The 15,969-nt window shown below is 36.4% G+C and overlaps 1 protein-coding gene across 12 annotated transcripts in view; it reads left to right on the top strand.

Annotated features, from left to right (window-relative positions):
- Positions 1-15,969, top strand: part of PTPRK (protein tyrosine phosphatase receptor type K) — a 557,136-nt gene that overhangs the window by 198,690 nt on the left and 342,477 nt on the right. For all 12 annotated transcript variants that reach the window (XM_045499524.1, XM_045499525.1, XM_045499522.1 and 9 more), the window contains exon 3: positions 9,156-9,427. In XM_045499524.1, coding sequence (XP_045355480.1) covers positions 9,156-9,427 — 272 coding nt within the window. The remainder of the gene's footprint in view (positions 1-9,155; positions 9,428-15,969) is intronic.

Below are 15,969 nucleotides of genomic sequence, written 5' to 3'. Positions count from 1 at the left end.
GAATTCTGCTAAGATGCAAGTTCAGTCCTGTGTATTGGAATCTGAGGGACAAGTTTACTTTTCCCACGCTGACATTTTATAATGGGTGTCTCAGTCTGTCTTTTAGAAACAAACTATATGATATAGGGAGTGAGCTCCATTAGAAGAGAGGCATAATCTTAAGACAGAATGTAGAAGTTTGTGGAATTAATAATAGACCATGCAAAAAAGTGAGGGCACCTATCTCAACCTTACCAAAATGGTGGAATCTTTTCAGGAATTAAGATTGAGAACACTGTTGGTTTTTTTTTTTTTAATGTTTATTTATTTATTTTGAGAGAGAGAGAGAAAGCAGAGGAAGGGCAGTGGGGGGGGGGCAGAGAATCCTAAGCATGCTTCATGCCATCGGCGCAGAGCCCCACATGGGGCTCCATCTCATGAACCATGAAATCATGACCCAAGGTGAAATCCAGAGCCAGCTGCTTAAGCGACTGAGCAACCCAGTTGTCCCTGAGAATATTGTTTAAAGTCATTTCAGTTTCCACAATTTTTTTCCTTTTGTTTAATATTTGAAATAAAACCAATACAGTTACCATTTTTGAGATTCTTTATTTATTGTTTGCTTTCAGTTGAATTCACCAAAAGTTTACAGGTGCAAAAAATCCCTCTTTTAGGTCCTAGGTGGAAAAAAAAGTTTCTGATCTTTAGAAGTTTACACTAGGGCTGAGGAGATGCACAGGTAGATATTGTGTATTTGGTAGATAGGAGAGCATTACTGAAGGGCTATGGATATGCAGAACAGGAAACACTAATAAATAGTGGTCGGATTTTGTCATAAAAATCTTTCAGCTTCACACTGAATGCTCCAGATACTGTTCTAGATTCTTAGATGAACAAGATACATGAAAACTGATTTTTTTTGTGCAGTTTTTCACTCAAGTAAACAAATAAATTAAACTCAGTAAGTTGCAAGTGCTGTGAAGGAAATAACAAAGAATACACATTAGAAAGAATCTTAGAAGGAACTACTTTGGTTAACAGACAAAGGAGTGCTTCACCAATAAATGTTAGAAACAAGACCTGAACGATGAAAATAATCCAGTAGAGAGTATTCCAACCTGAGACAGTCATAAGATTGTATTTTTGATGGGCAGAAGGAAGCCCACTATATCTGGAGAATGTTGAGTTAGGGAAGAAAGGGGTAGGAGATAATGTGAGAGAGGAAGGCAGAGGCCAGATTATATCGAAGCTGATAGGCTTGAGTACAGAGTTTGGATTTGCTTCTCATTGCAGTGTAGAGATGAAAAAGATCAATTGTATGTTTTGAAAAAAATTAATCAGGTTGTCTGTAGAAAACTATTGTAGGGCTGCTAGTGTGGAAATCTATTAGGAGTGGTTCTAGTCATCCTCCTGAGAGATGATAGGAGTTTGATAAACTACTGAAGATGAAGGGAAATGGATGGATTGAGGAAATAGATTGGAAGTAGAGAGGGTAGAAATTGCTAGTGGATTACAAGAGGCAAGTAAAGGAAGGGGAAAAAATCAAACTGATTCCTAGGTTCTTAGTTTTAGTCACTTGGTATATTATGTTGCCACCTAATCGGATGAAGAAACACGGGGTGGGAAGAAGCTTGAAAAAAGGTAACGAGAAGCTGAAACATTGAAAAATAGGGCAATGGCACTGTCGTTAGCACAATGGGAATAGTAACAGAAATGCGTAAGAGACATTAATTTTACCACAAAGAAAACCATCATCCTGGATGGGCTGGGACCCCCAAAACACAGTTTCAGTTGTCACTCTTCTCTCTTCCCAGATATCCTGATTACTGCTTCTTAAGCTGGCTGGGCATAGAACTATATTACTGTATAGTGTCTCTGGGTTTTCCACACCAACAGTTTCTGGCCTGTTGTTTGTTTCTACTAGGAAAATCTCACTCCGTGCCAAGAAAGAACTTTTGTACATTGTGCTGGTGCTTTGGTAGCTATTCAGAATGGTCTTCAGAACACACAACAATTCTTATTAGGGTAGAATATTAAGACTTTGGACTTCAACTGGAACTATGTCCTTGGTTATCGTTGGTCTGGATAACTTAGCCTGCATAATCATGTGAACCAATTCCATGTAATCTGTGTGTGTGTGTGTGTGTGTGTGTGTGTATGTGTGTGCGCGTGTCCTGTTGGTTGTGTTTCTCTGATGACACCTGACTAATACACCCTTTATATTGGTGTACAAAAATTCAGCATTTTTGATTTTCATTCTCCAGCCATCTATCATTCCAGGAAAAACTTTCATTTCATTTAGTACATCTTTATACCCTGAAGAGACTGGATGAGTGAAGTAGACTCAATATAAATAAAAGCACTGATAATATTCTCTTTAGAGCATAAAGATAAAAAGAATTGTGTATATTAATATATATTGTCTCTCTGCATGGGTCCAGGGTCCCTAAGACCCTTTTATGGATCAACATGCTCAAAACTATTGGCATAATAGCACTAAGATATTGTTTTCCCTTTTTTTGTCTCTCGTTTTCTCATGAGTGTATGGTAGAATTTCCCAGAAGCTACATGATAACTGATATTACAACAGATTGAATGGAGAATTAAAAACAAGAATGAAGCTGTCTTCTTTTTTTTTTTTTAATTTTTTTTTTTCAACGTTTATTCATTTTTGGGACAGAGAGAGACAGAGCATGAACGGGGGAGGGGCAGAGAGAGAGGGAGACACAGAATCGGAAACAGGCTCCAGGCTCTGAGCCATCAGCCCAGAGCCTGATGCGGGGCTCGAACTCACGGACCGCGAGATCGTGACCTGGCTGAAGTCGGACGCCTAACCGACTGCGCCACCCAGGCGCCCCTGAAGCTGTCTTCTATTAAGTCAGACAGGAAGGAGATTTGCAAAAATGTAAAACAGCGGTCCCTACATACTATTTTTTGTTTTTAAAAATACAGTAATTTTCATAAAAACATGTTATGTAGGTTAACATATAAGGGATTTGTTATTGTTAATCCTAAAAGAATTAATAATCTTTCTTGAGACTTCGTAATTTGAATTTCTCATATGGTCAATATTGATAGGTAGAGCTCACAGAAACAAAAGCTTTTTGATGTCCTGAATAATTTTTAAGAGTGTAAAAGGGGTCCCGAGACTAAAACATTTGAGGACCTTTGTTTTATTTGAGAGTTTTTCATATGCACAAGAGTGGTTCTCATAAAAATGTTAAGTGCGTCCTTCCAAAACATTATACTCTTTCATCAAATGATTCTGTCTGGAAACAGCATAAACTAGTTTCAATTGTTTGTTTCATTTTGCTGCTGTTTTGACATCTTCTGATAATTTCTCTCACATAAAGGTAAAACTGGTCCTGTCTCAGCAGTTATATGTTGTTATATTTTGGGAGCTGGTCTGTGTCTCCCTCTCCTTTATTCATTCATCCAAATAACCTACTAGCAAGTATTTATTGAACTTCTACTACACATAAGGCCCTTGTTCGATACTCTGCCCATTTGCAATTTGTTGCTTTTGCAGCTCTGAATCTACCCTTTAATATCTGCGCTGTGATAGTGGAGCTTGACCACTTAAGCATTTCTCCTTAATAGCTAGTGCAGTGTTGCTCTATGTAGTTTGTCACACAAGCGTTTGGTAGTTTGTTGGTAGCCGGTCCCGAAGGGATTTTAGCAGGAAGGTGTTTTAACTCTTGTTTGAATTGTGCTTCTATTTTTGTTTTTTTCATGCTAATACTGAATAGCTGGCAGTTTCCCTGTGATGTGCACAGGGCACGCAGTCTCTGTGTGCTTGTGGCCCCAGCCCTGGCCTGGTGACCTTGCTGTGGCCCTCCCAACATGCACACAGCACACCCCCGACCTCATGCCACCCTGATGCATGGGAGTGTGTCCTGCTTGGGTTCTAGCTCTGGCCTGAGTGACCCGGTAAACTTCTTCGCCATCCATTATGCTGCAAAATTACGTCTTCTTTAAGGGGATCTGATTCTGAGCAAGCCCCCGCCCCTTTCCACATTTTTTTCCTTCCTTGAGTATTGTGGTTACTCTTTAGGCTTCTCTTTACACCTTTAGGGTTTCTGCATCTACGAAGTATAACAGTTTATACTTGTTATCGTATACTTTTGCTGTTTACATTTTCTATGTGGCTTCTCTCTTCTGATGGGACTCTGAATAAATTAGCTTTCTATCCCTCATCTGAGGGAGATAAACAATACCCATATAAATTATTTAAAATTTGTACAAACGTAGTTCATAATTAAGGGCCACAACTAGAAAGGCAGACCGTGTATCAGAAAGCTTCAAGACAGGAAAAGCTAAACATGCACTGGGGGCTGAGGAAGGTCAATGGGCAAGAATTGGCAAGGGATTGGGAGGAGGGGAGGCTTTCTTACAGAGGCATGAGCCTTCTTCTTCTGGAGAAGGAAACTAGCATGGTATGGGGAGAAAATAGTGAGAGTTCTGTCAGATTGGAGAAGGTACCTGGTGAGAAGTTGTAGGAGGTAAATTGGCAAAGGTACTTGGGGGCAAGTTCATGGAAGGTTGTCAGTACCAACCAGAGAAGTGGACATTTCCCTCTCAGTTTAAAACTCTTTAAAAAAATTTTTTTTAACATTTTATTTATTTTTGAGAGACAGAGACAGAGCCTGAGCAGGGGGAGGGGCAGAGAGAGAGAGAGGGAGATAGAGAATCTGAAGCAGGATCCAGGCTCTGAGCTGTCAGCACAGAGCCCGACGCAGGGCTCAAATTCATGAACTGCGAGGTCATGACCTGAGCCGAAGTCAGATTCTCAACTGACTGACCCACCCATGCGCGCCTCTCTCAGTTTAATTAATAGGGCACATTCACTGGATTTTGAATAAGAATTGACTTAATAAAATATTATGTTAGTCTACTAAAGGATATAATGGAGTTCTGGATGAAGTATGGAAACCTATTTATCATTTATTATATTTTTCTCAGTTAATCCTATTCCTGGAAGTGTATCTCAAAGATAAAATTTTCATTAATATATAAAATTCATAGCGCATTATTTATTCATCTAGATATTAGACTATGGCATTTAGGAAAATGGGACTTTTTTTTTTTTTTTGGTTATTCTTTTAAGTAAAGACTGCATTTAGTCTAAGTACTCACTGCCCTCCTTTAATGAATTGAAGTAAGAAGTTTCTGATATTTGTATTGTGTTTTCTTGAAAGCCAAGGTGCTGTTAATCTGTAGGATGCAAATAGGATTTATTTTTGAAAGGCAAATACCTATGTTTGTTTCCTAAATATTTCTCATTGTTTATTTGATGTTACTTAGGTAAGATAGTATTCACATAGTCTCTCTCTCTTTTTGTAAAGTACAAGTCTAATGCATGTTCATTATAGAACATTCAGTGAATGTACATAAAAACAAGAAAACAGAAGACATTTATAGCTCCCCTTGACAATATAGTTAACTACTTGCTATATTTTCTTTTGTTCCAGTCATATGTGCATGTTTATGTGTACATAAATGAACACATACACATACACAGTTGTATTTATTTTACATATATATATATTTTAAATGATTATAATGTTTTATAATTGACTATTTTACTTAGCATATTGTGAACATCTTCCATCAAGTGGTTTTAGTAATTTGTTTTTAATTACTTCATAATTATTCATCAAACTGATTTACCATAATTTTACAAATTGCCTGTTATTGGATGTTTAAAATACTTTTGTTTTCTCTATTGTATTTTTTATTTTAAGTTTTTTAAAGATTTTTTCAACTAATGTCCATACCCAACGTGCGTCAAGAGTCGTGTGCTCTACTGACTGAGCCAGTGAGGCGCCCGTTTTTTTCTTTTTTAAATAATATAATGATGAGATAGATATCTTTTTTTTTAAAAACTACATCTTTGTATATAAACAAATTGTTTATCTAATTTACATTCTTCTATTTGTCATCACCAGCAGAGGGGATCTATCGCTTTTAAGGTTTTTGATTCTCATTGTCAAAATGCTCTCCAAAAAAGTTACACTTAAAAAAATTTATTATAAGCTTAGTTTTTCTTTTATGTCTTAAATGATATATTTGAGAATTCCATTGCTCAAGAGAATGTAAGGAATATTTGTAAGGCCATGTTAAAGAAATTACATCAATTAAAATTTAGTACATAATATATGTATGACACAGATGTTTCATTATTAAGTCTGGAGATAGTTAAATCACAACTAAATAGAACTGAATGCTTATTAGAAACCTGAGGGATTAGTTAGCTGGTGACAGAACTATAGTAAATAAGCTTAAATTAGGACATAAAGAATGAGGAAAACGCATGTTATAGAATATTCTGAAGCTAAGTGTTGTAGCCAGTTATTCTGGGAGACTGTAGAAGTAATTTTTAGGAGTTGATAAGAATAGCATTGTGTTCTATATGTTTGGGATGTTGGAAGTAACTCTTATGTCAAATAGGCAGTTACCTCCATGGTACCTGCTGGGTAAATTGCCACTGTATGAAATCACTTGGCAGAAGTATTTGATTGGCTTTTTGGTGTCATTGCTTGCTTCTTCCTTTCTGGAACTGTGCAATAAACGCATATTATTTCATAACACTCGGAAAATGTAGCAGTAGTCAGGTAGCATTGTAAGAAGCCCATTTAGCAAGAACATTCTATGGAAATGAAATATCAGCACTGGAAAAAAAACTAACTTGTCTTGAAATGCTTGAATAGTTTGAGCAAACTTTTATTTTGTGACTTTTGTCTTTTCTAATGATCAATTGGTAATTCCTATAAATTAATACACTGTGCTCATCCCAGTTCCTTAATAAGAACATTATCATAGCTTAAAAGTGCAGCTGGGTAAAAATTGCTAAATGGTCTTAATGGTAAATATCACACTATGTAATTAAGATGGATGACAAAGCATATTTTATGCCAAAGCTTATTTTATAATGGAAGGAAATAATGATTTGAAACCCTGTAAGTCATTTAGAGAGTGCTACTTTGAAATTGACAATCAGGGGTGCCTGGGTGGCTCAGTCGGTTAAGCGTCCAACTTGGGCCCAGGTCATGATCTCACGGTTGGTGAGTTTGAGCCCTGCATCAAGCTTTGTGCTGACAGCTCGGAGCCTGGAGCCTGCTTTGGATTCTGTGTCTCCCTCTCTCTCTATCTGCACCTCCCCAGCTCATGCTCGTACTCTGTCTCTGTCAAAAATAAATAAACTTAAAAAAAATTTTTTTTAATAAAAAAAGAAATTGACAATCAGGAAGCATAATTGATGAAGACTTGTAAAAATAATTTAAATCTACTACTGCCATCATATGTCACTGGGGAAAAAAAAAAAAACAAAACTGATCTAGCATTGGAGAAGTAGGTCACATGTTTGTGAAGAAGCTGAAGCCCCAAAACATTAAATAACTTATCTAAGATCTCATGCCTGGTTTTAGTTAAAAGTGATTAGTAGTCTGCTCTGCTTATGGTGAATCTGAAAGACATCTTGGCAGATCAGGCATGGACCTCAGAATGTGAGTATAACCAAGAATAGAAACATCCTGCTTATATAAATTGGGTTGGGATCCAGGATATCCTGTTCAAAAAAAAAAAAAAAAAAAAAGGACATAATTTCTCCAAAAATATACATGACCAATTTATTCTGTTAATGTGCATGCAATCTGTGAGAATCAGGACGAAAAATTAAAAGGATTTCCAGGTTATGAAAGAAAATGAAAACTGACAAAAATGTAGTGAAAGTAATGTCAGTTACTGTCACTAGCGTAAGCTTATTCCATACTTTGCCTGATAACTGATAGTGTCATCATGTGAAATCTTTACAAGAGTTCTGAACTCTAGAATGGCAATTGGTCAGATTTGAAATTTTGGTTTCTTAGGGAGTAAAAAGTCCTCTTACCTACCATGATTTGAACTTGCTTTTGGAGTTAATTGAACTAGTTAGACTGGTAGTCAATGAGTATTTGGTGTGTTATGTAAAAATTACTGTATTTTAGGAGAGGAAACAGGGTTGATTGGTCAGGAAGAAAGGTCCAAGTGTCATCCTTTTAATACTGGATTCTGTAACACTACACCTAATACGTTCTGGTTAAAATGAAATCCTAGGGGAAAAATTATGACAACATTTGTGTTCTACCTGAAGTGTGACAAATAGGTATATTTCCATTTTGGTGATAGGTATAATTGTTAAAATCCACAGTGACATGAAAAAAAAAACTGGTGGTTTTTCTGCAGAGGTCCTTGGATTACTAGTAGCAGCAGCTGATGTATAAGACCCATTTTTGTACTTAGTGCTAAGACTGTTTTTGAGGGGGGAACTGTGATGTTGGGGCTCCTTATGCCCTGTACCTCCCTGCTACAGACAACCAATAAACATTTATTAAATTAAAGGTAATGGACTTAGACTAGTATTTTCAAGCCAGGTTTCTTTCTGCTCTAGGGAGCAGGGACTATGGCAGAATTGGGGCCAAGAGCAATGGTGATTAGCTGAATGCTTGGTGGGCAAGGCTCCAAGTAAGCAAATCCACTATGTGTCAGATTCTCAGATCTAAACATTTGACATTTTCAACTTCTGTCCTCAGATTTACACTGCAAAGTATCCTTTTTCCCTGAACTTAAGTTCAATGTGGTTAGTACGTTGCAAAAACCCCACTTTTATAAATGATGATCTGGGAATCTGCAATCAGAAATGATTTTGTCTGCACTCTAAGTTAACCCATCTCTTTGCAATGGTATTATGATAGGGAGAAGGAAGCCTGTACCCCCTATGTAAACCAGGCCAGTAAGGTATTCCTCTTGTTCATTTGCTTGTTTAGTAATAAAAGATCTTTTTTAGTAAGACTAGAGACTTTTACGGTGGGATCTGGATTTGAATCAGGCTCTACCTAGTCTATTTGATTTTGAATAAGCTACTAAATGTACCTCAGTTTAGTAATTTATGAACAGGCTGTTTCAGAGTAATGAATTAATGCATATTATGTACTTTGAACATTGTCTGTTACTAAAAATTGAATTCACCTACTTACTTGTTTGATATCTTTCTATGGATCCATTCTGGAAGCCAGTCTTTCTGACTTAAATTTAATGCTCAAAATGGATTGGTATTATTTTTAGTATTTCTTCTGTTATTAGATATTCCTTTTTGCTTACATGTCTATTTAGCTTTATTATATGTAATGTCATTTCAGGTTCCTATATGATAGTGGACTCTTCAGATCATGACCCTGGAGAAAAAGCCCGACTTCAGCTGCCTACAATGAAGGAGAACGACACTCACTGTATTGATTTCAGTTACCTGTTATATAGCCAGAAGGGGTTGAATCCTGGCACTTTGAACATATTAGTTAGGGTGAATAAAGGACCTCTTGCCAATCCAATTTGGAATGTGACTGGATTCACGGGTAGAGATTGGCTTCGGGCTGAGCTAGCAGTGAGCACCTTTTGGCCCAATGAATATCAGGTAATCATCTGACCTTTCCTGGTTTATGCTTTAATGTCATTGGCTCTCACTGTGTATGTAATACTTAGAGAAAAGCACTAGCTCATTGGAATAAGAGATGATCTCTTTCGCCCTCCTCTAGCCCTATTCTTGAGGAAATATTGAAATACATTGGCACAAAACCTTCAAAGTAGAGAGAACATTTCCACATACAGAAAAAGAACGTAGTTTTAGTGTCAAAATGTGTTGGTTGTTTGGCAGCGAACTACTTATTAACACATACTTCCATGTGTCTGTTCAGGAAGAAAAAGTCTTTTTGATTTGAGTGCACTATTCAAACTGGATTGGTTTGCTGACTTCCTGACAACAACATTTAAGAAAATACATAAAATAGTGTTTCATGAATTATGTCATCTAAGGAGGAGGCATTTTGAATAATTGTTTACATTTTTGTCAATTACATGGAGTTTAAAAATAAGCAAACAAAAAAAAGAAAAGTCCACATGTCTTTGTTTTTTTTTTTTCCTGCCAGAAATACTTAATTTAATTATGATTAAACCAGGTAACAAATGATATCAATATCTACTTCATGTGTTGTGAGGCTGATTTTATATGGTTTAACAAAAAAAGATCATTTACCAGTTTGGAGAGTTGTTCGGTAATCTTCTCCATTAGGTTCAGTAGATTTCCCCTACTTTTTGAAACATTGCCTTATGCCACCTTGTTTTTACTAAAGTAGAGTTTTAGTAAACCATTATGATAACCAAAAGAAATCCAAAGAGGATTTCTGCCTTAAAAAAAAAAAAAAAAAAAGAACAGGAGTGGCTTATTTTTATTTTTTTATTATTTTTACTTTTTAAAGTTTATTTTATTTTTGAGAGAGAGAAGGAGAAAGTGTGAGTGGGGGAGGGGCAGAGAGCAAGAGGGAGAGAGAGAATCCCAAGCAGGCTCCACACTGTCATCATGGAGGCTGATGCAGGGCTCCTTCTCATCAATGGTGAGATCATAACCTGAAATCAAGAGTCAGACACTTAACCAACTAAACCACCCAGACGCCCTATTTTTATTAAATATTTTTTGTTTATTTTTATTTATTTTTTTGAGAGGTAGAGTGTGGGCACACACATGAGCAAGGAAGGGGCAGAAGGAAAAAGAGAGAATTGTAATCAGGATCTACGCTTAGTGTGGAGCCCCATATAGAGCTCAGTCTCTCAATCTCAGGACTAGGAGATCATGACCTGAGCTGAAATCTGTAGTTAGACACTTAACTGACTGAGCAACCCAGGTGCCCTAGATTTCTGCTTTTATGAAAAAAGATGAAAAATTAAAATAGCACTCAGGGGCGCCTGGGTGGCGCAGTCGGTTAGGCGTCCGACTTCAGCCAGGTCACGATCTCGCGGTCCGTGAGTTCGAGCCCCGCGTCAGGCTCTGGGCTGATGGCTCAGAGCCTGGAGCCTGTTTCCGATTCTGTGTCTCCCTCTCTCTCTGCCCCTCCCCCGTTCATGCTCTGTCTCTCTCTGTCCCAAAAATGAATAAACGTTGAAAAAAAATTTTTAAAATAGCACTCAGACTTTGTTTTTGCAGCTAGCCATTATGGAAGCAGCACACCGTCCAGCTGCGTGAGGGCCCCACCAAGCTCCTTCCTAGCATCTTAGCATCAAGCCACCATATCTTTGAACTGTGTCTGTGAGCATCTGTTCTTTATCTGAATTTATTTAGTGCATCTGTTAGCAAGATGTGTCCGAAGGTATCTGAAAAGGCTAAGAGATTATTTTTGGGTCTGGGAACACTCAAAAATTTTTCCATATAAATTAGTGGTAATGGCTTCTTCACTTTATCCTGTTTAGGTTTATGAAAAGTTTCATGAGAACCCTATACTTTCAATAGCTGGGGAACTGCCCCTGGATACAGAAAACCAACTCTTGAAAGTTTATTTTTGTGTTAGGTCTTTAGATTTAAACTTCTAAACTTATCTACATATAGATATACATATATACATATAGATAGATAGTATATTTTATTTTGATCCGTGAGTCATTTATAAGCTAAGAACAGTTTCATTTCTGCTTTTTAAAAATGAACATTTTTAAATTCAGGTTAAACATTCAGGTTAAACTTGTCTTTATTCCTGGGGGAGGGAACACAATACCTTGTTTTAATTGCTTTGTCATGTGTTGATTTTTCTATTTTATTAAAAAGCCTCTTACTTCCTAGGTATGGTTCCACAGGTAAGGTTCTTTGTTCAAATTTATGTGTTTATTGGAATTTCAATGGATTTCCATCAGGTACTAGTTGATTCCGTTATTCCTGAACTGAAGGATGTTGTTCTTTGGTCTAGGAGAGCTGTCTGCTTTTCCAGGGCCCATAGCTCTGGGAGGACTGCATTTGGGAGGTGCGTGGCTGAAAGTGTATGAAATTGATGCTAACTCACTAGCAGCAAGATCAGTGGGCTCATCTCTGATAACAGTGGGTCATCATTGGCTGGGTCACCTTCACAACGCATTGTCATTACACTGACTTCACTAGAAACTGTCATTGGAGCTTAACACTGAAAAGAAAAAGCTGATTTAACCTAATAGAACTGTCAACGGATTCAGCCTTCTTAAAATAAATTTAAGCCCAAATAACAAATTAGTGAAATTGTCAAAAATTTGGTTTCTGGAGTCAGACAGCCTGTATTCAACAGCGTTTGCTATTTGCTATCTATATAGATTGTTCTCTAAGGAATCAAATTGTTAGTTATATCTTTAAAGGAAAACATAAAAGTGGATTTTGATAAATCCAACAAATAATATATCTAGGTATCATGCTAATGTTCCTTCAGAACTGAGAAATAGTATACATATAACTACCTTTTCTTATTTTTTGCAAGATCTGCCTTTGAGTCATTGATACTGGTAACATTTTCTTATGGCACCATTTCTGCAAGGTTAATTTTAATGTGGAGTTATACAATCGAGAACTGGATGCTTCTTTTGTTCAGTCTTCTTTGCATGACAAAGCTCCTTAGGTTATTTTAAGCAAGCTATGCAAAAAGTGCCTGTGGAAGTTCCAGCCTGGCCAGTGAGATCTTTCTGGAGAGCTCTTGTCAGAGAAAAAGATTACTACTACATAACTTGGAACTTATAGGTAAACGCTTCTTTCTTGCAGATTGAAATTTGAGCAATAGATCACTACTTAAGTGATTATGTTTCTTCCACATCTGTTTTCCTTAACCTGCAAAACTTCACAATCAATGACAGCAAAAAACAGAGTAGAATAATTTTTATTCATGTGCTTAGTGCTCAATAAATTACTTGATTGATGATTTCATTGATTCTGTCATTTAGATACCTAGTTATACCTGTACACTAGGTTATTAGAAACAACCAGCACAACGTAAACTCTTTATGTAGCATTTTTGCTATTAGGAAATAGCATGAAAAACTTTTGATTATTGCTTAATGTAGAATCTTTTTGGATTTTTAAAAATTAAAATGTAGCCATTGCATTGTGCTATGTTGCAAGCCTACCTACTTTTTAATTCTTAAAGAAACACTGCATATATATATTTTTTCCCTAGACTCTAGATTGAGTAGAGTTATGATATGCATAGAAACTGTTCTTCCTCATGCCACAGTTTATTAAACTTCATTTTACACTTTCCAGAACTTCTTAAAGAGGAAGTTTTTAACCTTCTGATTTTTAAAATTCCCTTTTCTTTTATATTTCTAGTGGAGAATCCTATCTCTTATTGGCCTAATCCATTCGCTATCTGATTATCCCTCCAATATACTCCTTATCATCAACTTCATCAACGACAATCAAAAAGAAAATTGCTCCAGAATGCTACTACCTTAATTAGTATAGGATAATATTTATATAAAAATCATACTCCTGGAAGTGAGGTAAAACAAACAAACAAAAAAACCTCTCTACAAGCTGGCCCTTCTCTTTTCCTTTTTTCTGTTGAAGTAAAAATCTGAAACAGACGTAGTATGTCTTCCGTGTGATTTCCCCTTCCTAGAAATTCCATATTGCCAGACGCCTACATAGAAGATGCCTGAACAGGAGATTGATTATGCTGTGGACTATTTAATAATGAGAAGATACCAGGTTTTAACCCTAAGAAACACGAACTCTTATTTGAGAAAGGAAAAATAAATTATACATATGAAATTATGAAATAAAGGTGAAATTATGAATTTTGGTTACCTCAAAGATCAGTATAGGCTCATAGACTTTGGAGCCAGTTCTTCCTGGGTGAATCTTGACTCTGTGCCTTAGCAGTTGTACAGCCTTAAATCTATTCCTTAATTTCTTTGGCTATAATTTCCTTCTCTGAAACATGAGGATGACAACAATACCTATCTATTTATTAGGTTGCTGTATTAGGTGAGTGAATATATACAATATATATTATATATATAGGAAAGTGTCTGACACAGAGTATGTGTTTGCCAAAAGATAGATAAACATGATGGGTAAATGAAACCTTTGTGAGCTCTATATTGGATTTCATATGTGCCCAGCATTTTCTTCTGTTTTGAAAGCGTGCTCTTTTTCTTTTTCTTTTCCTTTTTCTTTTTCCTTTTCTTCTTTTTCTTTTTCTTTTCTCAAGACTTAATTTTTTTAAGAGAGGAAGGTACAGATATTTCTCATATACCCCTTGTCCCCACACATGCCATAGCTTCCCCCCTTCTCACCATCCCCCACCAGAGTGGTACACTCACTTCAGTGGCTAAACCCATACTGACACGAAGTAATCACTCAAAGTCCATTGTTAATTTTATTTTAGGGTTCACTCCTGGTGCCATACATTCTAGGAGTTTAGACAAGTGTATAATGACACGTATCTGTCACTGTAGCATCATGCAGAGGATTTTCACTGCCTTAAGAAGTCTCTGTGCTCTGCCAATTCATTCCTCCTCCTTAGTGTTATTCTTTTCATGTTTTGTTTTTATTAAAATGTCTACTTATTTGACAGCTTATTAACATGAGGTCACACCATGCTAACCCCTGGGGACATACAGGCAAAGTCCCTTTTCTCCGGAAGCTTACATTCTAGCTGGGGACTAGAGGAAATAAAAATGTAAATCAGATGTGGGGTCTGTCCTTAAGGGGCCTAGTCCAGATGGGAAATGTGAAATACACAGAGATAAAACTTGAGACAATATAGTATTTGTTAAATGACTTAAGAGAGATAAATGTAAAATATAGTGGGGAAAATAAAAACAAAAGATAGGTTTGTTTCCAAAGTAATTTGAGGCATAAATGGGACTTTAATCCTTGTCTCTTGATTCCTGTATTTTTAGATTAGTATGCTTTTCACTGTACCACATTGTGTTTCTTAAACTGCAGTTATTTGGAGCCAATACTTTATATAGTGAAAGTGAACAGGCAAACATAATTTTGCTTATGATATAAGCATTGCAGTGATATACTCATATATAAGGAACTTTTTCTTACCTGTGTCTTCAGAGCAATAAATGTCTTTTCGGCTCAGTGTACTAATTATACAAAGTTTCATATTATATATTTTTTTAATTTGCTGTGGTTACAAGTTGCTAATTCTACCTATGTTTATAGGCCTCAACTGAGTGCTGTAAGATTTCAAATTGATCACTAAATAGAAGTAAAAAGAAAGAAAAAACACCCAAAACATTATGAAGCATTATCTCAGTGTTAAATTTCAACTGAAGATCAGCACGCCTCTAAAAGTGTAATTTTTTCCAGTCTGGAAATCTGACCTGTCTTGTATGCATAAAATTCAGTTCTGCTCTGGTATTACATCCATTAGTTTCTTACTGAACAGTGAGGTTGTTACCAAATGAAGCAGACAGACATAACTTCCAACACTATTAGTGGAAACCTAATCTGCTGTTTTCCATTAACTGGGTGCACATCATTAATCACAAAAATGATGCGTGATGAAAACTATAGGGGTTTGGTCAGAAATTGGAAAGTGATAATATAGCAGAATGTGTCTTTTTTTCTTCTTTTTTGCTCCCTAATTTGCTGAGAAACAAACACTGAACTTTTGTAACCCATTTTCTTCTTAACATTTTCTGTTGGCTTGAAAAAAATGTAAGAACTGGACAGGCATGGGATTTTCTGGTTTTTTGTCTCCTTTTTAAAGCTTTATGTTAACATGTATTGTGCTGATATTTTGGCAATAGAATGATTGTTACACTCTAGAGATACTGCTGACTTTGGATCTAAGAAGATTAGGAATTAAACCAAGTGACTGTTTACTTAAATAAAAAGTCTCTAAAAGATTGATCTTTGGGGATGGGGCTGAAGTAGGAGCATGCTCATGAACCATCCATTCAAAGAGTGAGGGAAAGAGCTCTTGGAATGTTTCCAGTTTATACTTATACTCATTCAACCATGTACAGTCCCACTGAAGAAAGAAGGGTGGCAAGATTTTTCTTTCCTAGATGTATTAGTTTGCTTGGCTGTCATAACGAAGTACTACAGACTGGGCGGCTTAAGCAACAGAAATTTATTTCTCTTATTCTGGGAAGTCTAAATATCAAGGTGCTGGCTTCTTTGGCTCTTGGTGAGAGCTCCCCTCCCGGCTT

This window comes from Leopardus geoffroyi, chromosome B2 (genome assembly GCF_018350155.1).
Source record: "Leopardus geoffroyi isolate Oge1 chromosome B2, O.geoffroyi_Oge1_pat1.0, whole genome shotgun sequence".
NCBI lineage: Eukaryota > Metazoa > Chordata > Mammalia > Carnivora > Felidae > Leopardus > Leopardus geoffroyi.
The sequence above is the reverse complement of the archived record's forward strand: the minus strand, read 5'-3'. Positions and strand labels throughout refer to the sequence as shown.